General features: G+C 39.1%; 1 protein-coding gene across 1 annotated transcript in view; it reads left to right on the top strand.

The window, feature by feature from the left end:
• APCDD1 (APC down-regulated 1) overlaps nt 1-24,420 on the top strand; it is a 37,515-nt gene extending 13,095 nt beyond the window's left edge. The window contains exons 2-5 of the mRNA XM_075270661.1: nt 7,427-7,610; nt 12,250-12,781; nt 21,518-21,839; nt 23,375-24,420. Coding sequence (XP_075126762.1) covers nt 7,427-7,610; nt 12,250-12,781; nt 21,518-21,839; nt 23,375-23,823 — 1,487 coding nt within the window. The 3' untranslated portion in view covers nt 23,824-24,420. The remainder of the gene's footprint in view (nt 1-7,426; nt 7,611-12,249; nt 12,782-21,517; nt 21,840-23,374) is intronic.
• The last annotated feature ends 420 nt before the right edge of the window (nt 24,421-24,840 follow it).

Genomic DNA, 24,840 nt, shown 5'->3' with positions numbered 1-24,840 from the left:
CCCATCACAGTGTCCACTGAACAAAGTCATATTTTTATTGCGCCCATACTGTTGTACTCAAGGGTCAGACACTTGACATAGGGGCAAAGAATACACATTGGGTAATTTATTAAGCCATTTGCACCAGTTCTGTGGTTCAAAATGCACAAATTTTAGCACCCATTACATTTGTCTTCAAAACTGCAACTTTTTAATCCCAACATTTTTAAAATTGGCAAGAAAAGTGGGCAGCATTCCACAATGGTGGTGGTGTTTAGCAGAGGGATTTAGCCTCCCAAAGACTGATTTTGAGATTTCAATTTCTAGCACAAGGATAAAAAATATGCAAATCTATTCACCAGGATGTAAGTAGGAGAACAGTGCCTCTGTATGCCGCCCTCTAGAGGGCAGCCCCGTCAACATCATGCATGACTCAGTTAATAAGCCTACTAACATGATGCGGAGTTTATTGCCAAATTAGTATTTCTATTCCAAAAGGAACAGATTCCCAGCTATGGACAGCGCTGTTTCAATCTTTTGGACCTCCTCAGCATAGCGCAGGGATACTGATTTAGCAGAGTGAGAGACTATAGACCAGGGTCAGGGGATATTCGTACACATCAGGGAGAGTGTGTGCCTACATAGGCAGTACGGAACTTACAAGTCATTCCTGCTCCGCTAGGGATTCTGGGTAAAAAATATGCAAATCTATTCTCCAGGATGTACTGTAATTAGGAGAACAGTGCCTCTGTATGCTGCCCTCTATATTTGCATATTTTTTTACCCAGAATCCCTAACGGAGCAGGAATGACTTGTAAGTCTCGGTACGCCTATGTAGGCACACACTCTCCCTGATGTATACGATTATCCCCTGACCCTAGCACAAGGATAGTCAAAGAGGCACAAATTTATAAAGAGTAGTGCGATTCTTAATACATTTGGGGCGGCTCACCAATAAAGTTTAATGACCTCCATGGTATTTTTATAACCTTATAAAGACTGAGCCAGCTTTTGATCAAAATATCTAATTTATGGAGTACATTTAGAAGAAAAACATGATTGTTTGGAAACTGAGACTGAGAGCTGTTATTAAGGAAGCATGACTTCTCAAGGAACAAACTCTCTGTGCTTTGAAGCTGCTAATCCACACCCTCAGCTGGAATACTCGCATTGATAACATGAGTGAGTTTTGCCTCCAGACATCAGACTGACATATCTGAGGGGATATAGAATATGCCTTTAAGTACTACTGTATCTTGACTTCAGGACGAGCAAACAAATGTGTATAAGTTCATAAAAGCTTCTCTTAAGATGCCTCCTCTATCACAAGTGCTGAGCTATATGTGGGTTTTTTTTCCAGACAAAACATTCCTTTGTTCTTTGTATCAGCAGAGATCTACTTTAGAGAGAACTTGAGACAGAAATGCGCCTTTTATCTTTCACTTCTTGTCATCTTCGAGAAGAGCCAGCTCTTATAATAAACAAGCGAACAGATTCATTCTCGAAACAAATCAAAAAAAACCTCTCATCATAAACAAGCCAATACTTTGGATAATGTTGAGACCTCAGGAAATGGTTATTGATAAGTGTAAGGCTATGTGCGCACTTGTCACGTTTGTCACAGTTTCTGCAGCATTTTGTTGTCAATATAGGAAGAATATTTTTGTCAAAAAAGATGTTTCTTCTTGAAAATGATGCCCTGCACCAGATTCTGACCCTCACTGTGCCCTTCAGAAGCCTGAAACAACTTTAGGCCAAAGTCCCACGTTGCAGAATCACAGCTTTTTGGGGGCAGATTTTGCTGCTGTTTTTTGAGCCATAGTCAAGTATGGCTACAAAACTAATGTGAAATATATAGGAAGTTCTTATACTTCTATCTTCTACTTAATCCACTCCTGGCTTTGGCTCAAAAAAATGCAGCAAAATCTGCAACAAAAAAAAGCAGCATTTCCGCAATGTGGGGTCTTCACCTTAGCCCAACTTAGTATCAGAAGGACAGAACTGTACCATAAAACGATATAGAGGTTGAAGCTCTAAATTCTCTACCTAGGTCCTGAAATCTATTAACACAATTCTGGAGCATCTTTATTGATAAATGTGTTGTGTCATCTTCTGTTACTATTGGAAATGTATGACTAAACTGGCAATGGGGTGTTATCATTGCATTTACCATAGGGGTCCCTACCGGTTGTAGATGACAGTGGCCATGTTCAGTGTGCTATCCGCGTATTTCAATGGGCCGTGTTCAGTGTGCTATCCTATTCATTTCAATGGGCCTGTACATTCTGTCCTAGCCACAAAATATTGAACAGGTCCTATTTTGTGGCTTTTGCATGGGCAGCACATGGGAAATATGCCCATTTCCCCCATGTGCCGCCCGTGCTTTTAATTCACGGCTGGCTGGTTGCAGCATGGTCATCTGCAACCGGCTTGAACTAGTAGAAACACTTAGATCAATGGGAACTACATACATCCCTATGTACTATCAATTCCTAGTGGAGGCTCAGTCAGATAGAATTTTATCACTTATACCATTACCTAATTATATATGGATTTAAACCATTTTCTTAATTTTCTATATTTTTTTACATGCCCTTACCTCCTGTGTATATACAGCAGCCCTTTTACTGTGTAGTACATTGCATTTGGCCTGTGTATATCAGTTAATCATAGTGGATATATTCTAGATCTCTCTAAATAACACAATAACAATTATTATAACTGTAATAATAAGTCACAATCTAAATCCAGGGTGAGATCATCTAAAGTAAAGCCACCACTGATATTGTTGGCAGGTAAATGTGCATAATGTCATACAGTTATCACCATAACAAATCTGTCTGAACACAATAAGAAGACCACTTAATATAATACTACATAACAGAAGTAGCAGGTATAGCAGAACACGTCAGAAAAGAGTGAACATATTCAAACATCAGGAGTCTGATTGGTTCAGACTAAACTTCAATTTTAGACATAGCCTTTGTGCTTACCCATTTAGCTGGTTGTAATGCAATGACTTTGCTTTTTTTTCCTTAACCCCTTTCATTTTTGACTCCCTGCCTTCCAAAAGCCATGACCTTTTTTTTTTTTTTTTTTTTGGAATGCAATGGAAAGGAAAATTCACAAATTGTACTTTGTAATGGTACCATTTAATATTCTGAAATATGTACTGGGAAGGTGAAAAAAAATCAGAACGAAGTGGAATTGAAGAAAAACTACATTTCCGTGACTTTCATAAAGGCTTTTTTACACATTCACTGTGCAGCCAAAATGACATGTCACCTGTATTTTATGGATCAGTGCGATTCCAGGGTATTTTTCTGGTTAAATCTCTTTAAAAAATTCTAACTTTACAAAAAAATATTTTCTTGGCGTTGCCAGTAAAAAAAAATTTAATATTTCTGTATACAAAGTTGCATAAGGCTTCTGGGGGTTTTTTTTGTTTGCGGAGCCAGATGTTATTTTTAGTTATAAAATTTCAGGGAATGTCTATTGCTTTGGTTACTTTTTAATAAATTTTTTATGAGAGGCAAAACTGCAAAAAAACAGCAGTTTGGCACCTTTGAAATATAATATAATAATATTTGTATACATTTATAGACCAGGCTTTTTCAGATACAGGGATACCTAATGTGCACGTGTTTCACTTTATTTCTGCACTTTGATATATGTTCTAAGGAAAAGGGGGGGGGGTGATTTTAATTTTTACTTCTTTTAAATATTAAAAAAAAACACCTTTTTCTTTAACTGTAATTTTTAGGCTCTCTAGGTGTTTGGAACCCCAGAGGGTCTTATCATTAATGCAATACAAGGTGGGGAAAATGGCTGGCCGAGCTACTTGGGAGGTTAATGCCCGTGATCAGCGCAGGTACTGATTGCGGGTATTGTTGCTGGTTCACCGTTGTATAATACAGTGGAGACCTGGCAACTATGGAAGACAGTCAGCGCCTGAGAAGCCATATTTAAATGACCAACATCCACTGTACTAGGACAGTGGATGTCGGATACTTTACTTTCATGGCCATTTCAATATATGAAATATTTTGGTTGCTGATGTCCCTCAAGTTACAATGACTTCAGGATACAATATTTTCAGCGTACAATTTTCTGGACCACTGTATCACTTGTAAAACCCGTGCATTTAGTGATGTGTATGCAGACTTGCTGACTAGTAGCGCCTCTCTTCCAGTGTACTAAATACAGTGTTGGGTTCCAGTTCTTAAATACATCTGCTGGAAAATTGTGTTTGATAATTTGATAATTATTTTCTTACGCGAAAGTAGACAGCTTAGCTGTCAGCTCCACAATTGTTGTATCTGGGACGGTTTCCTCTGAGACGATGGGCCTTAGCATGTTATGTCACTGTTGCTTACAAAAATTTAAGTTGCCTCAGACTGAAGCTACAGGTTACGGTATATTTGCTCATATATTGTGTTGTGTTGGATTGTGTTGCTCAGTTTTAGGATTTGAAGTGAATTTGCACATTCATTAACATTTCCTATATAGTCAGAAGATCAAAAATATAGGCATTTTGTAATTTTATTTGATTTTTTTAATAAAATCTCTTTTTGTTACCTGGAATCTGTTTTCAAGCAGCTGTTGACCGATCTGTTGTTCCTATTACATGTCTCTTACTATGTATTATCTCCTATATCTCTGAGTGTAGACTGATGATCTGTTGTGAATGAGCTGTTGGACACTTGGCTAGTAATACATTAATCCATGTTGTCTAGATCATTAAGGCACAGATACTTCAATCCAAGCCTTAGATTGGCCATGCAGATTACATGGTTTGACTGACAGCTATTATCTCACCACCTTACACATACGCACACACTTATAGCCAAGCTTGCATAGAACAAAAGGATTAGCCACAATGTATTCCAAGTTGAGAGTAGGGAGACCCCTTACATATTAGGTTGTCCTGCTGAAATCAGCAGGATTGATCAGGATACATGTAAAGGCTCGTTCACATCTGTGCCCGGGGTCTCCGTTCTGCAGGTTTCTGTTTCCTGCACGAAACTGGGCAGGAGATGGAAACCTGCAGGCCGTGAGCGCCCATGAGTGTTTTATGCTACCCGCAGTGAAACCATTTTTTTTTAATGGGACACAGAGTCGGACATGCAGGACATTGTGTCCGGTTTTAAAAAAACGGTTTAGCCGCGGAGAGCATAAAACGCTCACCGGCGCTCACGGCCGGACACTGTCTGACAGGTTTCCGTCTTCTGCCGGCAGAAGATGGAAACCTGATACGGAGACCTGAATGCTGATGTGAACCCATCGTAATGTGTATGGGAGCATAAGATGTGTTGTTAATTACATAATACACTCCTTGGATAAAAATCAGTCCACGGTCATGTGATGAACACACAGCTTGTTAACGTAAGGGTCAGTTCGCGCAGAGTTTTTTGCAGGCAGATTTTGACGCGGAATCTGGCTCAAAAGTCGCCTGCAAAAAGGCCTCCCATTCATTTCAATGGGAGGTCCTCGCTTTTTTTTTTTACCTGCAAGCTATTTTTTTTCAGCTGGCAGGAAAAAGAAGCGACATGCCCTATCTTGCCTGTGGATTCCACGGCTGACTCAGCCGCGGTGTTCATGGTGCGAGACTCCCTCCTGATTAGTTCAATTCATTTGGGCCTATTCAGGAGTGCAATGGTGATGCACTGCATTCGGCATCCCGTCATGGATAACCGCGCAGAGAAATCACACGCCGGAAAAGGTTTCCACCGTGTGAACTAATCCTAACAGCACAGTAATCAGACCATGCAGCTGTGTGTCCATTACATGACCATGGACTGAATTGTACAAATGCACATGGACAAATTGTACAACTTTTATTATACAAATAATAACATTTGTCTCTCAGTGTTGATCCAGATGTAAAAAAAAACCCCTTTAAATATGTGTAAATGGTAAAAAAAAAACAAATGAAACTAAATATTCAAAACATTTCAAAGGGAGACCAATCTGGAGGTACTGCAGGACACATTAGCATGTTTAGGCCACGCAGGCTGGTCACAGTATCACAAGGAACATGTGGCCTTGTGTTGTCCTGTTGAACAATGACACCTTGGATGCTTTGTAGAAATGGCTGCACCACTGAATCCACAACCAAATCAATATGACACCAAGTAGTTAGTATACCTGAAAGGAAAGCCAGAGGGGTCCATCTGCCGCACATTAAGCCCCCTCCATTTTCAGCATCCATTGCCAAAAGCAGTGGTGTAATGTTGATGGAATATTTGTACCCGGACATCTGGCTCATAGCTCAATGTCACCCAAACACTGATAGTTTGTGTCTACACTGTTTGCCACCCTAGGCTTGAGTTGTGATGTCCAATTGACTTGCAGTACTCAATGAATCACTTTGCACTATTTTTCCAACCAGACTATCCATCTTGGCATTTCTTGCTGCTATTACAATTTGTCTTTGTTCTCCCAACCACCAGGAAGGACATGCAAGTTTGAGCAGTGTTGACATCTTAGTTTAGGTGTGTAGTGATATACTGGAGTGATAAACCAAGGTTTCTAAGTTCAAGGATTCTGTCTCTCTACATTTGCAACAAGTGGTGATAAATGGCAGTTCAACAAACAGTCTCACAATCCTATAACACCATTTGATCCAATTTCTGAGGTTTCATGTGGCTGAAAACCTTGCGCTACCTGCTTTAAAATTGGATCATTTGATCTTATGGCTTGTCCTTCTTGGTGTTCTAATTTCAAAGTTAAAGGGATTCTACCATTAAAACCTTTTTTTTTGTGGATAAGACGTTGGAATAGCCTTTAGAAAGGCTATTCGTCTCTTACCTTTAGACGTGGTCTCCGCTGCGCCGTTCCTTAGAAATACCGGGTTTTACCGGTATGCAAATGAGTTCTCTCGCAACGATGAGGGCAGGCCCAGCGCTCAAACAGCGATGAGGGCGTCCCCACCGCTGCCAGAGAATTGTCTCCAGCGCCGCCTCCTTCTTGGTTCGCAGCGTCATCTTCAATGTCTTCTTCCGGCGCAGGCTTGTAACTTCTAGGCATCAGGCCTTGAGCAGAGCAGACTGCGCAGGCGCACAGGCCACAGAAAAATGGCCCCTTGCACAGTATTGTTAGCGCAACATGGGGCCTTAGCCTAAGAGCAGCCTGAAAAACTAATTTAAATGGTAAAACGTATAATATACTAAATCTGTAATAATACTACATAGACTTTATACTTGTTTATGACTTTTTTTTAGATTTCCCCTTCACTTCAATCACCATAACGTTATACCAGCTAGTTAGCTTAGTATACGGCATATTCCCACATGCCCTGACACAGATTTTACTTATTAATTATGTATAATTCAGAGGTTTCATGTAATTGATTATAGAACTATATGAAAAAGTAAAACTGTAAAATGGGACATTAAATGTATGATTTACTGACTCCATTTCTTTATTATTTCTCTTTTACACCCAGGTTTAGGTGATGGGTCCAATGTATTCTTAACTGACAGTAGGTCGCATCCCAGATCTTTGGAGAAAACAGCATGGAGGACTTACAAGGAGTCGCAGTGTCACCATATGCTGAAATATTTGCATAATGGAGCCCGAGTCACAGTGCAGATGCCTCCAAACATTGAGGGACATTGGGTATCTACAGGGTAAAGACATCTATCTATTTATATCATATAAAACAATAGTTTTTTAGGTTACTAGTTGCCAAGCAAAGTAGTACCCCCAATATGGTACCAACTATAATTGGAGTGGTTATGTATTGCTATGGTCAGCACATGGAAACTGAGATCTTGTATATTGTAATACTCTTTTTATGGCTGCAGTATTTTGGGGCAATAAAAATAAAACAAAACAAAAAAGTAATTTGAAAAAATGAAACAAAAAATGCAGCATGCTACATGTGAATCCATATTGTTACATTGTAAAGTATTTGTTATGTATTATAAAACAGACTGCTATGAATTGTGTAATTGACTACATCAGTTCCGTTACTTCATCTGTTTAGGCTCTGGTGCTTTTCTCAACCACATCCTACATTTGATAAGTTATTAATCTGGCCTGTTCTGGACTCTTAAGTTTTGCAACTTCAGTTTTCCCATTTCTGTTGCTGGTTGGCTCTGCTATTTAGACCTGTCTGATCCATCATTTTTATGTATTATGTCCTGTTGGTTTTATTTGTTTCTTATGGACCTGGACCTGTTTAGTCCTGTTTCCCTTTGGCTTTTTACTCTTGCCATCAGGAACCTGATCCTGTATACTGATATCTTGAGAATCCCCCATATTTGAGCTTGTATCTTGCTATCCTAAGAACCCTGAAACCCGAGTCTTCATGCTGGTGTCATGAGAACCCCAAAAACTAGGCCTGTATCCTGTTATCCTGACGTCCATGAAAATTGAGACGGAATCCTGGTATAATGTGTCCTGCTATGCCTGTTTCCGTGGTCTGTTACTAGTCTGCCTGGTGCAGAGGCAATCTGCCAAGACCTTGTTCCTGTGATGAGAACTCATCTGTTTCTGGATACTGTCCCTAATATCTCCCGATTCTCCAGATTTCTCCTGGTTACATCAGGGACCCTGCCTGTGTCACATCATGTCAGTGCCATGTCCTGTTCTGCCACTTTGGTGTTTGTGCACTGCCCAAGGCACTATCGCTTCAGGCTCTTAGTCAGTTGTGGTTTAAGAATCCACTAACTTAATGAGTTTTACTCTTCTTTATCAGAACTCTGCTTAAAGTTTTTGGCTACTTTCAGACCAACATTGAGAGATAAATCTGCGCCGTTCCTTAGAAAAAAAAAAAGTTGTACAATTTTACAATCTACTTTCTGTATCAATTCCTCACAATATCCGAGATCTTTGCATCTGCTTATTCCCAGTGGATAAAAATCAGTCCCTGGTCATGTGACATACAGTCCATGGTCATGTGATATTCAGTCCATGGTCATGTGATGGACACACAGGTGCACAGTCTGATTGCTGTAACTGTAACGAGCTGTGCACCTGTGTTTCCGTCACATGACCATGGGCTGAATATCACATGACCAGGTCTGGTTTATATCTACTGGAAGTAACAGAATGAATGGCAGCAAGCAGCGATCTAGAAAACAGTCAGGAATTGATACAGATAGTATATTGGAAAATTGTACAACATTTAATTATATGAATAACGTTTGTCTCTCAATATTGATCTGAAAGTGACCAACACCCTTAACTTTTGTTGTGTTTTTGCAGTTGTTAATAAAGCTCCATTACACTGACATTATCTTTATAATATATATAGTATGCACTTGTCTGGTTCACTACTCCCTCCTGCCCACTATCATTCTACCATACTTTCTATCTATACATATAATAATCAGATGAATATACAGAGAAGTTCTCCAAGAATATTAATGTTCAGCTGATGGGTGTGGGTCTGTACACTACCTTATTGAGCACTAGCTGAGGACATTGCCAATGCTGTTGGCTCACCCCTTCCTTAAAGTAATTTGGTTTAGAATGATCCTATTAATATTATAAAATCAAAGTGATGCCTCAAGAGACATCACTGTCTGCCCAGTTTAGACCCAAGTCACTGATATTTGATATGGTCATAACACTGACCTCTGTTGACCGTCACTGTCAGAAGGTTAACCTGCAACGTCTGCAGTTCAACCACCAAAGAGAAAACATGACACTGCCTTAGCGCTTGTTCTGGTTTAAAGATTCCTGTGTCCACTCATGAAGTGGTGGAGTCGGCAGCCACAACAAGCTGTCTCCTGTTTCCTTGTGGTCTGGCATAGGACACACTAGGGGAAACCTGTCTATAGAGAGTTTCCTTGCTGTCTGGCCCTAGAAGTACTTGGCAAAGCAATGCTGTTTCTTTTACATGTATATTTAGAATCAAGTACATTCATTCCTTATGAGGCTGTAACTCAAATGTTTTAATTTTGTTGTCAGAGGGGGCTCTTTGAGAATATTGGAATGCAGAACCCACCCTATTATGCTTTGTGGCTATTAATGTATCTGAGCTTTCATTAAAAGCTGCATTCCCCACAATTGACATACCACTCAGATTGGATTATATAAACACTTAGATGTTGTGGTTCCATAGAAGAATGAGATTGTGTTCATGTTTGAGGGGAAAAAAAATCCCAGAGTTCATTGCAACAAGACAAAATTGAACAACTGGGAAACTTCAAAGGATAATCAGAACCTCATAGTAATGATGCAATGTCTTACTATCATTTCATAGAATTATATACTCGATGGTATTGACACGTATTTATGATGCGCTAACTACATATACATTGTTAAAACTTATCAACAATTATAAACAACTTTTCTAAATAAATAATACAAATGAATATAAGAAACTTTATAATTAGAGATGAGCGAGTACTATTCAAAATGGCCGTTTCGAATAGCACGCATCCATAGGAATGAATGGAAGCGGCCGGCACACAAACTTTGCCGGCGGCCGGCCGCTTAGCCCCTTACGTGGATCCATTCATTCCTATGGATGTGTGCTATTCGAAACGGGAGTTTCGAATAGTACTCTCTCATCTCTATTTATAATGTATCTTATTAAAGACTAAGGCTTCTTGCTTAATTTCTCAGGCTCTTCTACTCCTTGATCACTCCATCTTAACCATGCACTGTTATCTTTTCCCTTTCTCATCCAGCAACCTCTCTCCTTCCCCTCCTGTCTCCATACACTTAACTGAAAACCTGTACTCAGAGCTGGAGACAGCTCTATACCAATAACAAGCTGATTAACCAATTAAGTGGAAAGCAGCCTGACAAATGGAAAAAGAAGCATTTTTCTTTAATAAGATATATTACAAAGCTAATATAAGAAGCTTCTTATATTGACTTTCACTTTTCATAATAATAAGAGATACACTTTAGCGCTACATTTATTGTCTACCTGCAGTACTCAATTAATATTATTTAGGTGCAACACGTTGGCTCAGTAGTTAGCACTGCAGCCTTGGAGTCCTGGGTTCGAATCCCACCAGGAACAACATCTGCAAGGAGTTTGTATGCTCTCCCCGTGTTTGCGTAGATTTTCTCCCATTCTACAAAAACATACTGTTAGTAAATCTGCAGATTTTTTTTTTCTGAAGCGACCATAATAGGTATTAACATGTTGCCTGGAAAAAAAACAAACCTAAAAGAATGAGGCTGAGGTCCCACATTGCTTTTTTTATTGCAGATTTTGTTGTGGTTTTTTGAGCCAGAGGTAGAACTATAAGAACTAAATTTCTTCCCTTTCCTCTTGTAGCCATTCTTGGCTTTGGCTCAAAAAAACGCAACAAAATTCGCAATAAAAAAAAAGCTGCATTTGCATAACGTGGGGCCTTAGCCTGAACAAGCTAAACTGTGAAGCATTAGACAGTGAATTTCTTAGGAAATGTGTCCCAGTCACACAGAGACAGTAAATTTCAGGCTGTATTGTTTGGCTAGCATAGGCCTAAATGTTTTCCTTACCTTAGAAGAGTTAATAGCAGATTATTATTTATTGTATTTTCATGATTGTTACAATTGTGGTCAAACTACTTAAATTGTAGTTCTGTGAAAATACGGTATGAGATTTTGATGGCATTTCTGATGTAAATTATAGCTCACATCTTCAACAGCCTCGAATGCTCAAACCCCCATTGATCTGGAGCATGGGGGACTTTTGTTCCTCTTTCTAAATGGAGCGGTGGTTGGCAGTGCAGGCACTACTCTATTCATTTCAATGGGAGTACCCGAGATAACCAAAGTACAGGGCTCACATTGCCATGGGCGCTCACATTGAAATGGATAGCATAGTACATGTGCTGTCCAACCACAACTCCAAGGAAAGAAAGTCCCCTGTTCCCCAGTTGGCGTCTGAGCAGTTGGAGCCTCACTGATCTGCAAGTAATCCCCTATACATAACTTACATTTGTTGGAAAACTCCTTTAACTGAATACAGCTGTCTATCCCACTGATATGTGACCGTTCCTTATGCCTGTATTAAGACATAGGTGACCGTGAAAGCTCTGCCAACCCGCAGTTGCCAATATCTGCAAGTTTTGGGTGGTAAATTTGAAGTTTTACTTCCACAATGATGTTGCCATTGGCATTGGTGTGTACCTCGAAGAGATAAGACTTCCTATATGAATACTAAGTCTTGAACAAATTTGCAACGTTGATTAAAGTTACAAGAAATTATATTATTTTATTTTCCATTAATTTGCATGGTTGCATTTCTACTCTTCAAAAAAAAAAAAAGTGAAATACACATTTCATTAATTCTATACTGTTTCAACAATTTAGATGTGAAGTTCGATCTGGACCTGAATTCATCACAAGATCCTACAAGTTTTATAACAATAATACATTCAAAGCATATCAGTTCTATTATGGGGGCAACCACTGTACAAATCCAACCTACACCATTATTGTTCGTGGAAAGATCCGTCTTCGCCAGGCATCATGGATTGTCCGTGGTGGGACTGAAGCGGATTACCAACTTCATCATGTGCAAATTGTACCTCATAGTGAAAGCGTAGCGGAGAACCTCACATGGTTAGTGAATCAGACGTGCCCTGGCATCATCCCTGAAGACAAGCCCTGGAAACCAGATGTCAGCTATAATCTATGGAAAGAAGACAGCAGTTTTAAATGTTTAGAGGCTCTCAATTTTGCAATGCATGAACTTCAACTTATCCGTGTGGAAAAGCAATACTTGCATCATAACCTGGATCATCTAGTGGAGGAACTATTCCTTGGAGATACTCACACCGACGTCACCCATAGAATGTATTACAGACCATCCAGTTACCAACCAGCTCTGCAAAATACCAAGGTAATTTCCTTTTATCTCTAAAACACTGACTATTATGGAGTTAACACATCTCCTAACTTATTTTCTTAGCTTTCTTCAATTAGCAATAATTTTGACCAAACTATTCCATGTTTTGAAGAGAATCTGTTGTGAAGGCAGATCACATTGACAAAAAAACATCTTATTAGATGACCGAGGTGCCGCAGCTCCCAGTACTGAAATCTTTACTTTTGGACGTACCCTGGGGTGCCAGTTAGTATCACAAACATTTCTATGCCCCTTAGCTGTTTTCTGTGGGTGACGTATCCACTAGTATCCCAATAGATAGACCGGAACACGCCGAAAGGGCACCGGAATATTGGAGACAGTTTTCCTGGTGAAGACACCAGGTTGGGCATCGAAAAGTGTTGACAACTAACTAAGGATTATAAGCTTTCAGCAGCACATCATTATTCCCGGATTTTTTTGTTTTTCTATGTCTACATTTTTACCAACAACCACCTGTTGTTTGGTCCCCAGGTGGTTCAGTAGTTGTCTATAAGCCATACCAGGCTCATTTATTGTCTATCTGAGGCACCAGTTTTTAATCTCACTATTTCGTATCCACTAGTGTTATAGATAGATGGCCTAATATAGACAGGTAATAGATTCATTCCCAGAATTCCCATTAATATACCAAGTAATTGGACTGAACTTCAGTAAAAGACAATGAGAATGAGTTACACTGTTTCTGGAAAACAAACCTTTTTTTTTAAACGCTGGACAGTTTCTTTAAGCATCCAGCTATCATCCATTTTTCCAAAATCCGCTAGTATTATAAATGGCATATAATAGATGATCCTTTTACAAATTTAGCACTGAGGTCTACACACTTTGTTACACTTTTGTGTAGTGTTACATAGAGATGCCACGTCCAACAGAGTGAGACACACTTTTTGTTAGGGCTTTCTGCTCTGGATCAGAGAAAGTGGTCCCAAAGGACGGATCCCCATTCTATAGCAGCCATATGCCCTAATAGGGAATATAGACAGGGTTTATCTTTATGAGACAGCCTAATTAAAAAGAATCCCTAGTAGACTGATAAGACGTCGTCTTCCTACCACTAGTTACCTTTTATTTAGTCTAATTGTTGCTCCTCAGGGATCACACATAGTAACTGGACACTAATCTTAGTAAAAATATTTGGACACATACATGTTTCTTTAAGCACGTAACTTCCCCCTAGGGTAATGTGAACATAATAGGAAGTAATATGAAGTGAGGTGCATAGGTTGTCTTTGTGCTTCTATGACTTCAATAAATTGCCTTACTGAAATAATAATATTAATATCGCTTAAGTTCACGGAAAAATACGTAAAAGAAATTAAAAAAAACAAGCACTCAAAAAGGCTAAATATTTAGGTAGCTGAGCCAGGCAATGATCACCAGTGTCTAATTCTCCACTTGCTTGTGGCTTCACTTGTGGCTTCAAATGAGTGATAATGAAAGGTCCAGACATGCCATGATGTGGAAGGCTGCCATAACCACAAAATCAGCCTTCAGGAAAACTGGACACGCTCCAGATTTCCGCAGTCCTGATCTGATCTCAAGGTGATAAATTCATCTCTCAAGCTAAGTCTAAAGAGTAGCAGGTTATGTTCCCTTCCAAAAATTTGTATTAATTTATTTCTCGTTTTTATAATTCCCAAATATAAATCATCTTCCACGCTGACGGATACCGTTGACCTTTGGCATTACTTTAGGGTCTGCAAATTTCTATAGCTCTGCTTCACAACAGGTCTGTGTGTTGTACGAGCCATCAAATATAAGTCTTGGACAAACTAAATCAATATTTTTCTCACGAGGAAAATATATATTACTCCATTTTTCTTTTTAAAATGAGAAAAATTAAAAAATCATAGATTGTATTTACATATAAATATGGAATACAACACAAAAAAATCTAAAATAATATATTTAAAAAATGAGAATGAAATAATAAAATCTTAAACAACTGCTAGTACTTGTGCTTGACCACATCATTCCACAAGCACCATGGAATAAAGTGATGGGTCAGATGAGGGAACAAACCCAGACAATAGACTGGCCCAGAATTTCTTAGATAAGTCATCTGTTGTAACAGTTATCTATGTAGAACCCCTTATAATGAGTCTAGTCAGGGTAACTATGTGGGGTCCAGTAGATAAGGAGTGGGCTCCGTACCCTGAGAAGTGAGGTGCAGTTAGGGATTATAGAAAACATGAAACGCTGAATGGAGATCACCAAGCGACCACGGACAGGTCAGGGCTTTCTTTCTATATTATATATTGTGTATTGTAATATTACTGTGTGCATCATCTCTGTACTGTGGCATCACTGTTGGCATGGTTCCTGATCTATTCAGTTGCTGAGTATATTATCCCCCTACTGTGGCATTGTCTCTATGCAGTGACATAACTGTATGCCACTACTCTATGATATCAAGATGAGACATCATCGCTTGGATGATTCTTAACCTGTAAGGGCTAGTTCACAGGGAGGTTTTTGCCAGCGGATTTTGAAGCAGAATCCGCCTCAAAATCCACCTGCAAAAACGCCTCTCGTTCATTTCAATGGGAGCAGCTAGCAGGAAAAAAAAAAAAACGACATGACCTATCTTCAGGCGGATTCCACCTGGAAAAACCCATTGAAGTCAATGCGAGGTGGAAAAACCACAACGCGGTTTTTTGGGGTTTTTTTTTAAAGAGAAGCATTTTTCAAAGAGAAGTTTACAGGTCCATACACTGTGCTGGGAAAAAAACAAAAAAAACAAACTAAAAACGCTAAAAAAAAAATGCCTCATGTAAAAAACCGCATCTAAAAAATATTTCCTAATTCCTGAAGCAGATTTTTTTCCACTGCCAATAAACGTCGTGTGAACATACCCTAACTGTGCGGAGGGCATTATCTTTGTCCTGTGACATCATCATTGTCTATATGAGTATGCTTATACTATGACAACACTGTGTACACTATCCCTGTACTGTGATGTCACTGTGTGCATCTTGGGGCAATAGGGGGCCAAAATAATCCTATCCTTTTCATGTTACCACTAAAGTGCTATTACATGCGCTCTCTACAGTCAGTATTTGACTTTCTTACTTCTGTTGGTTTTCTAATAACAGTCATAGGATATTTCATAATTGTTTATGATGGTGGATTTCATGCATATGGTACATTACCAAACATATCTAGGTCGAATGTTTTTTATAAACTTATTGATGTCTCTATAATAGCGGAGGCTTTCTTTTATGTTCAGGATATAAATTATTTTGTTTGATCTTTGCGCTCTTAGCAATGTGGAAGTCAGTTGGGTTCACAGCTCTCCACATTTTAATGACTGTATAGACCTTGCTTGTTACAACATGAACCTTTCAGGATAGGATAACTTGTATGTTGTATTGAAGTTTCCCTTTCAAAGCCAGAAAGAAAATTAGACACTTGTGTAATTTTTTCCTTTATACAAGGAAATATGAAGTATTTTTATCCTATCAGATTCTAGACCATAAATCAAGGTTGAAAAAACAGAAAAATCATGTTTTTGAATGGTATATCGAATATTCTTCAGTGATATTTATGAACTAAAAACTTGAAAGGACTCATTATATATTATGGAGTGCTATAGGATGGAGACTTGGCACAGGGTGAAATCTGTCCAGACATTGCAGGAAAACAGGTTCATAATGCAATGAACTTGCTGAGGGTAGTAAAAAGAAACCCAGAGGAGTACACACACTCACAATAACGTCTAAATTACTATACAGTAAGCACAAGGTTCTGTTCACATCACATTTGGGGAACATATTTGGCATGTGTATAGGAAGTATGCCAGCAAACATATGCAATAGATACATACTATAAACTTATATATTTCCATATTTGCAAAAGGCTTAAAATGAGGCAAAAGAACACTTCTTTGGAATACAATTTGCTATTGAAGCTTATGGACTTATTGGCATATATACCAAATACACATCTGGAATGTTACCAAGGCATGAGGATAGGAGGCACTTATATTTATAATATATAACATTTTTACCATTGTGTCCTGTAAGACAAAGAAGGGGTCACATGGAAAGGGGTTTTTTGACAGTTAAAATAATCCAGTGAAACCACCAACTGGATTCTAAAGACTTGAACTGACAGGAACCAACCCCCTCCCAAGTTATTTTCACTTATAGGGACCAGGTGGAATATAGGGTCCTGGGTGTGTATGTGTTTGGGTAGTGGGAATATAAAGAATGAATTTTAGCAAATTATTTAATAAAAGTTAGGTTTTAGCCATCAAGTTAGGGGTACCCTTTGTGATAACAGTTGTATTTTGGTACTACCAACCCAGTGCATGTCCTGTAAGACAAAGAACTAATAGTATTTACTGAAGGTTCTATGACTGGTTATGATAGATTCAGGTCCTACTTTTGGACCCCTTCCTCTAGTGACCACTGTAAGGGAGCGGTCACACTTGCGCCCGTGTCCACCCACCGGGTCTCTGTCCCATTCCCCAGAGAAACTGCATAGGTGACGGCTTCCCGGTTCTCAGTTTTAAAACTCATTCATTTGAATGGGTTTTAAAAGCAAACCGCCATTGTCTGTATGCAGCCTCTCCACGGGGAAAACAGTTTTTTTGGGCCAGACACAAAGTCGGACATACAGGACTTTGTATCCGGCCAAAAAACCCAGTTTCCCTTCGAAGAGGCTGCATATGGACATAGGGGGTTGGTTTGCTTTTAAAACTCATTCAAAGTAATGGGTTTTAAGACTGACCGCTGGGAAGCCGTCCCCTATGCAGTTTCTCCGGGGAATAGGACAGAGACCCGGTGGGTGGACACGGGCACAATTGTGAATGCCCCCTTAACGTAGAGATGACTGTGCATGGCTTTCTCCATTCAATTGTATCGGAGTACTGAGAACAGTGGAGAAGTTGTTTGCTTGGTGAGAGGCGATATAGTAGCAGTTACATAGAGAATGGGATAGATACTAGATGCTGAAAGCCACTATTTTCCACAAATATGGACTTAGGTAAGAGACTGATAGAAGGTTCTCACTCGCGTTGGGCTAAATGAGCCCTATGTACTGCTAGTATGCATATGTTCTTTGTACATTGCAGCTATGAGGCATTTTCTGTGTACATTGTGTATTTGTGAGCCTTGCTTTGATGGTGATATTTTTGCTGTGCTCTCTATTTTGTACCCATGTCACTAGAAAGTCTTACGTAAAAGTGGGTTTTCCTGTGACTTTGAGGTCTTCTGTCTGGAGTTTCTTGTCTAACTATTGTGGCTGAGTGCAGTACCCCTGCAAAAGGGAGACTAATATACGTTGCTACAGGTTTTCTTCTCTGACACCCATAAGTTACAAAGGTTATGCCATGAAAAGTATTTATCCTTTATCCACAGGATAGAGGATAAATTCCTGATCGGTGGGGGTGCTGCACTTCAGCTTTTTCCGGAACTTACATTGAAGTGAATGTGACTGCAGTATGGCTGAAAGACCATCAGGGGCTTGACCTAGTTCTTAAGATTGGTCACAGTGGACCCCCACCGCTTAGGTATTTATCTTCTAAATGGGGCACAACGAAGGTCACGTTCCTACCCTATTACAAAGCAAAGTTTATACTTTCTTTAATATTATATGAAAGTATTCATCTAGGTGTCCAGGTCTACGTTTATTCTTCGGATAAGAGAAGCTGGGCTTTCCGCTGTGAATGGAATAACTGCTCATCTGTTCTCGTTTCATTTGCCTTCCACCAACTGTTTTTGTCTCTCAAGGATACAGGATATCCTCAGTGATACTTTTCTCATTACACAACATCAAAAGCCCCAATATTGGCACATCTTTATTTAAATTGTATTTATATTATCCGCTGCTGCCAAATGTCATTTTCCGCCAGTAACACAAAGACATTTTTGAACTGCTGAAAGCAACCAAGCCAACAGAAGATACAGAGCTGACCCGTCTAACTGGTTTACTGGCCAACAATTCATATCACATTATGTATAGAGCCGACATCTTCAATCTAGCAGCGTAGCTCAGTACAGCACTGTATATTCACATTCTCTATGCTGCTTTTAGGAGAATGACAAAAACCTTCCATTTCTTTTCATCTAAATTAGTATTTACAAAGGTTATCTGAATTATTTAAAGTGAATATAACCACCTCCACCAAACCTATTCAATTGTCACCATCATATTACACAGCACATTACATTGATAAACAGCGCACCTCTCTTATGTATGTTATGTAGATTTTCAGAAATTCCCTAATAACTTGGATAACCCCTTTAACTTGGGCATCGCTTAAAGAGGTTTTTTAATTACATAAAATGTCACTTGGATGTTTTACAAATATAATTTAAGTGAACGTAATAAGTGTTCTATAATATAAAATCTACTCTAATTTCAGTGTGAGGCTAAGGCCCCACATGGTGTCCCACAGCAAAAACCATTGCAGGAAAAATCAAAGCAGCAACGCATTTTGGTTCTTCCCACTGCATTTTGCACAGAATGTTCACAGAGTTTTCCTCTGCAGACTTTCTGCTTCAATTATACCTATAGGGAAACTGCCGGTGTTTTTGACATGCTGCCATTTCCAAAATGGGAAATCTTAGCATGTCCACTCTGTATATTATCCGAAAGTGGGAATGGAATTCACTAGAATCCCATCCACTTTGCTGTGACTGAAAAACTCAGTATTTTTTCCACGGTGTTTATGCCACATGGGGCCCCCGGCCTTAATCCTCTGGTACATATCAGTGCTATACCTGAAGGGGGCCATTTGTCTAGTTCAGTTTATTTGCCAGGCCCCCTTATCTTTCTTGGTTGGTCCAATAAGGAACAGACAGGCGGCCCCTTTCATTACATTACTGACACAAAGGAAGGGAAGACGTCTACCAAGTCTGTATGAAAACAGGAGTTAGTGGGACCATTGTATGCTTTATCTTAAATAAATTCTACATACATTTCTCACTCAATTTGTACAATTAATCGAATATATCTCAAACAATAACATTAAGCAAGGTAATACATAGTCTAGAAATAAAATAAGTTATTGGTTTTCTTGTACAGCTCCTTTGCAGGCTTATGTGTGTCCGTGAAGTAGATTAAGGTCACACAGGCCATCATTGTAGTTTACATAGAAACGCATAGAGTTGTATGTGAGCTGTATATCCAGAATGATTAGAATGGTGAGAGTATTTGGGGGGGGGGGGTTATGTTAGGGCTCTGCTTACACAAAGCTCCTGACAAACAATATATGTATCTACTTTATGCTTTTTAAGTAATTGAGTAAACCCAATGCTTATAATAGGAGCTTGATATCAGAATTAATCTTTGTATTATACTACTGTATTTGTAAATAATATTTAATATACATAACATTTTAGGGGGTTTAAAGCTAACACAATTTTACCTCTTGCCATTCACAAAAGACTGTAAAAAGTGCTACATGTGACAAGTTATAGTGAGACGGATCTTGCAGACAAACATTTCCTTTATGGAAAAGCAGCACAATATTCTAATCAAGATCAAAGAGGGCTTTGATATAAGATCAAACACGTCCTTTTCCGGAATCTTAACCTCCTCAGCACTAAAGTGCCCTGGCAAACACATGCCAAGCTGCAGTATCTGGCCACACAAGCTTAACCATCTTGTTGCTAGTTTTCCTTAGAACATGGGCACAGCTATTTACATGATTGCTATAAGAAATTACATAACTAACTTAATTTTAAGAAGATTTTTTTAGAAATACAGTATTTCTGTAATACACAATATAGAAGTGCAAAGAAAGAAAATTGCAAATTGGAGTCAAGGCACAGACGTCAAGCTTCCCATACCCCTAGCTGGCCCTTGCCAGTTTGGTAGGTTAAAGGCAATGATGTAAACAGACATTTAAACAGGACGTCCATCACAGAGGAGGGCCCGGGATAGAAGTGTGGCGGGCATTAACTCTGTGCCCAATAATTCATAAAAACTCTTATATATCATACTGTGGCCCCACTTTACCGTGACCATCTTAAGCAGCAAGTTCAGCAACTTGAAAAGTCTAAGATTATTTTGGTGTCCTTGACACACAGGGATGATATATAGTGATTTTACAGTACTGGACAATCACAATACAGAGATAAGAAACACATTGATGTCACAGTACAGAGATAATAAACACGATGATGTAAAGGTACCAGGATAATGCACACAGTGATATCACAGTACAGAGATAATAAAACACAGTGATGTCACAGTGCCAGGCTAATGCACACAGTGATGTCACAGTACCAGGATAATGCACACAGTGATATCACAGTACAGGGATAATGCACACAGTGATGTCACAGTGCCAGGCTAATGCACACAGTGATGTCACAGTACAGAGATAATAAAACACAGTGATGTCACAGTACCAGGCTAATGCACACAGTGATGTCACTGTACAGTATAATGCACACAGTGATGTCACAGTACAAAGACAATAAACACAGTAAAGTAATGGAGGTGCAGTTAGTTTTCCACATCCCTTTCCAACATCCATAGTTACCATATATCGCACCCTAGGTCTCAGTGGAAATTGACCCACTTAGTTATTGGGTCCCATAGCAGCTTCTATGTCTGTTACCCTGTGGTTACACTCATGCTAGCATATACATATACAACATTTTTTACATATATTTTGAATGTTTAGAACCTGATACAAGTAAAGACATTGGATAGTGCATATATAAGATTTTAACTTTATGTTTATTGTTTCAGAATCATGACCTGTCCTGCATTGCCTGTAGAATCATCTTCCGGTCAGATGAGCACCATCCTCCCATATTACCTCCCAAGGCAGACCTGACTATCGGGCTAAATGGGGAATGGGTAAGCCAACGGTGTGAAGTGCGTCCAGAAGTCCTTTTTCTCACCAGGCACTTTATTTTTCACGACAAAAATCATACATGGGAAGGCTATTACTATCACTACACTGATCCAATATGCAAGCATCCTACATTTACCATCTATGCCAAGGGCCGCTACAGCAGAGGCGTGCATTCAACTAAGGTCATGGGAGGAACAGACTTTGTCTTCAAAGGTGAGTGAAAATGAGAAGCAAGGACATATTATCCATACATGTATATATTTATTATAGAACAAAACAGGGCTAGAATTATTAGGCCCTTATAACAAAATCTGTACTAGAGCACCACCTTAAAGAGAATGAATGTACCATCAGGAAATTTTATTATAAACATTTTCAATATATTTTGGTGAACTCCATCATTGCCTGTAGGCTGTAATAGTCTATGACATTTCTCCATCAATTAATTCCCAGTCAGCTGCCATAAAGCAAACACATCCTGCTGCTTTGTCTTAACAGGAAAGAAAGGAAGTATGTTTCTTCAACATGGCCGCCCCCAGGGAAGATTTTATAAATAAAAAAATAAATGGCGATGACATTTGAAAATAGACTAAACACAATGGGGCAGATTTACTAGTACTGTCTAAGTATAATGTTACAATGTGCCTGATTTATCACAATGGCTGATGCTGGATGATAAATTGGGTTCACTTATAGAATATATAGCCTAAGTTTACACCACCTATTAGTCGGCTAAACAACAAATCTTTGACATATCCTCAACCCCTTGTCCCTTTCCCAGTAAACTGCACCCACTTGTCGGACAATTGTATAAAGCAGTTAATAGATCTGATTTTTGGGGGGGCTGAAATTGCTCCAGAATTTTTATTAGTAACAATGTGCCATTTCTTTTTTTGTTTAAATACTTTATTTCTTAGTTTATGGCTGAGGCCCCACTTTGCGGAAATGCAGCTTCTTTTATTGCAGATTTTGTTGTGTTTTTTTGAGCCAAACCTAGGAGTGGTTACAAGAGCAATGGGAAATATATAGGAAGTTCTTAGGATAAGTTCACACAAGGTTTTTTGGTCCAAAACCTGAGGCGGAGGCTGCCTCAGGTTCTGGACCAAAAGACGGGTAGCCACAACTGAATGCCAGTGCACTGCACTGGCATCTAGTCGCTCATTCTGCTCCGGATTAGGCCGAAAGAATGGGCCCAGTCGGGAGGAGGGAGTATCTTCAGGCCAAATCGCGAGGCGAATCAGCCTGAAGAATTAGCATGTCCGGCTCCTGGAAAAAAGACCTGACCAACTCCCATTGATTTCAATGGGAGCCGTTTTTTTGGTCAGGATTTTGAGGCGAATACGGCCTCAAAATCCTGACCAAAAAACCCCGTGTGAACTTACCTTCATACTTCTACCATCTGCTCAATCTACTCCTGACTTTGGCTCAAAAAAACCGCAACAAAATCTGCAACAAAAAAAAGCTGCTTTTCTGCAACGTGGGGCCTTAGCCTAATACATGGGACATTCCCTTTAAGCAGAAATCAAAGAATGAAAGGAAAGACAGATGTCAGGAAGTTGACACAATATATTTTTCCACAAATTGGAACAACATTTCTTCCAATGAATAGTTTTTTTTGCGTCTCGACAACATATCAGTTAATCTGGCTGTAGTTATACCCATTGCCTATGTTTCACCATATCGCCAATATTGTAATGTATTTTTACTTATTAGGAAAGATATATAACATACCTTTTTTTTTTTTATAGTAACTCACATGAAGGTAACACCAATGGACTATGCTACAGCTTCTTTACTAAATGTTTTCATTGGAAATGAGTGTGGACCAGAGAAATCATGGAAAGTTGGCGTGGAGCAAGATGTCACTCACACCAATGGATGCGCAGCTTTAGGAATAAAGCTTCCTCACACTGAATATGAGCTCTTCAGGATGGAACAAGATTCACAAGGAAGATACTTACTTTATAATGGCCAAAGACCAAGTGATGGCTCAAGCCCAGATAGACCTGAAAAAAGAGCAACATCTTACCAAGTGCCGCTGGTCAAATGTTCCTCCGCAGTCTTACGGCCTGAAGGTTCATTTGAGCAAAGCCAAAAAATGAAATCTGGAACATCCATAAAATCAGGATCTTTGTTTATGAGTATTCCTTTGCATTTTTGGTGTGTATTAGCATTAATATACATTTGGAATAGATGAACTGAAGGTAGAAATAACATCCTTTGTATTTGAGAACATGGGACCAAGGACCTTTTGTTATTTGAAGACATCATATTTGTTTACTTGACGCACTTGGATGCCTGAGAACTGATGCTCAGATTACTATTCCTTCCCTCTACAGCAACCCCTTCTGTAAATCCAAAAACCATCTGAAACTTGATCTCTGGAATTCACCAAGCCTTACCCTGCCTTATATGACTGCACAACAGTAATTTATGCACTTTATGCCAGCAGACATTTTGTATTAATATATTTTAGAGAGAAAACTATTTTATGTACCATTGAAGTCTCAGTCCCGTCTGTGCCATATTACTGTTGTGACCTTATTGCGTTCCAAAACTTATTTTTTTTTAACAGTGTTGACAGACCAGGATCTACTTTATGCAGTATTGTGCCGCTAACATAAGGACTATCCCCTCTTTACTTTCACTCCTTTCCTTTTTGGGATGGAGGGGCTTTGTAACCCTCTGAGTTGAAAATTTGTTGTATATATCTGCATACTGTACATAGATGTATATGAAAGATACTTTGATTTATATTAACATATTACACATTTTACACCAAAGAATAAAGTCTTGACAATTGTAAATAGTTTAAATAGTTGTTGGACTTTTATAGGGCCAATATATTCTGCAGTGGTCATGCACTAAATTTTACAACATATGTATGAGAAGTCTTAACAGATATCGTATATAGACAAGATAATGATTAGAGATCAGGAACTACAAATAGAGGGAAGCGCACAGCCATCTCTATGTTTGACATATTTCCCAACTAATAAAGGTCACAAAAATGGACAATTCTGGAAGCATCCACCACTGCCATTTTGTATGTGATAAAGCATACCTCTAATACCACCAATTCCCACCCATGTTCCCTTTGAACCTACCTGTCCAATCCCACACCGTCCCTATTGGCCACATCTCATAGTACCTTTCTTTATGTAACGCACAGTGATGATGTTTCCTTAGTTCCCCTCACACTATAATGGCCACT

Source organism: Leptodactylus fuscus, chromosome 4 (genome assembly GCF_031893055.1).
Source record: "Leptodactylus fuscus isolate aLepFus1 chromosome 4, aLepFus1.hap2, whole genome shotgun sequence".
NCBI classification, from domain to species: Eukaryota; Metazoa; Chordata; class Amphibia; order Anura; family Leptodactylidae; genus Leptodactylus; species Leptodactylus fuscus.
Note: the sequence above shows the minus strand (reverse complement) of the source record. Positions and strands in the feature narration are given on the sequence as shown.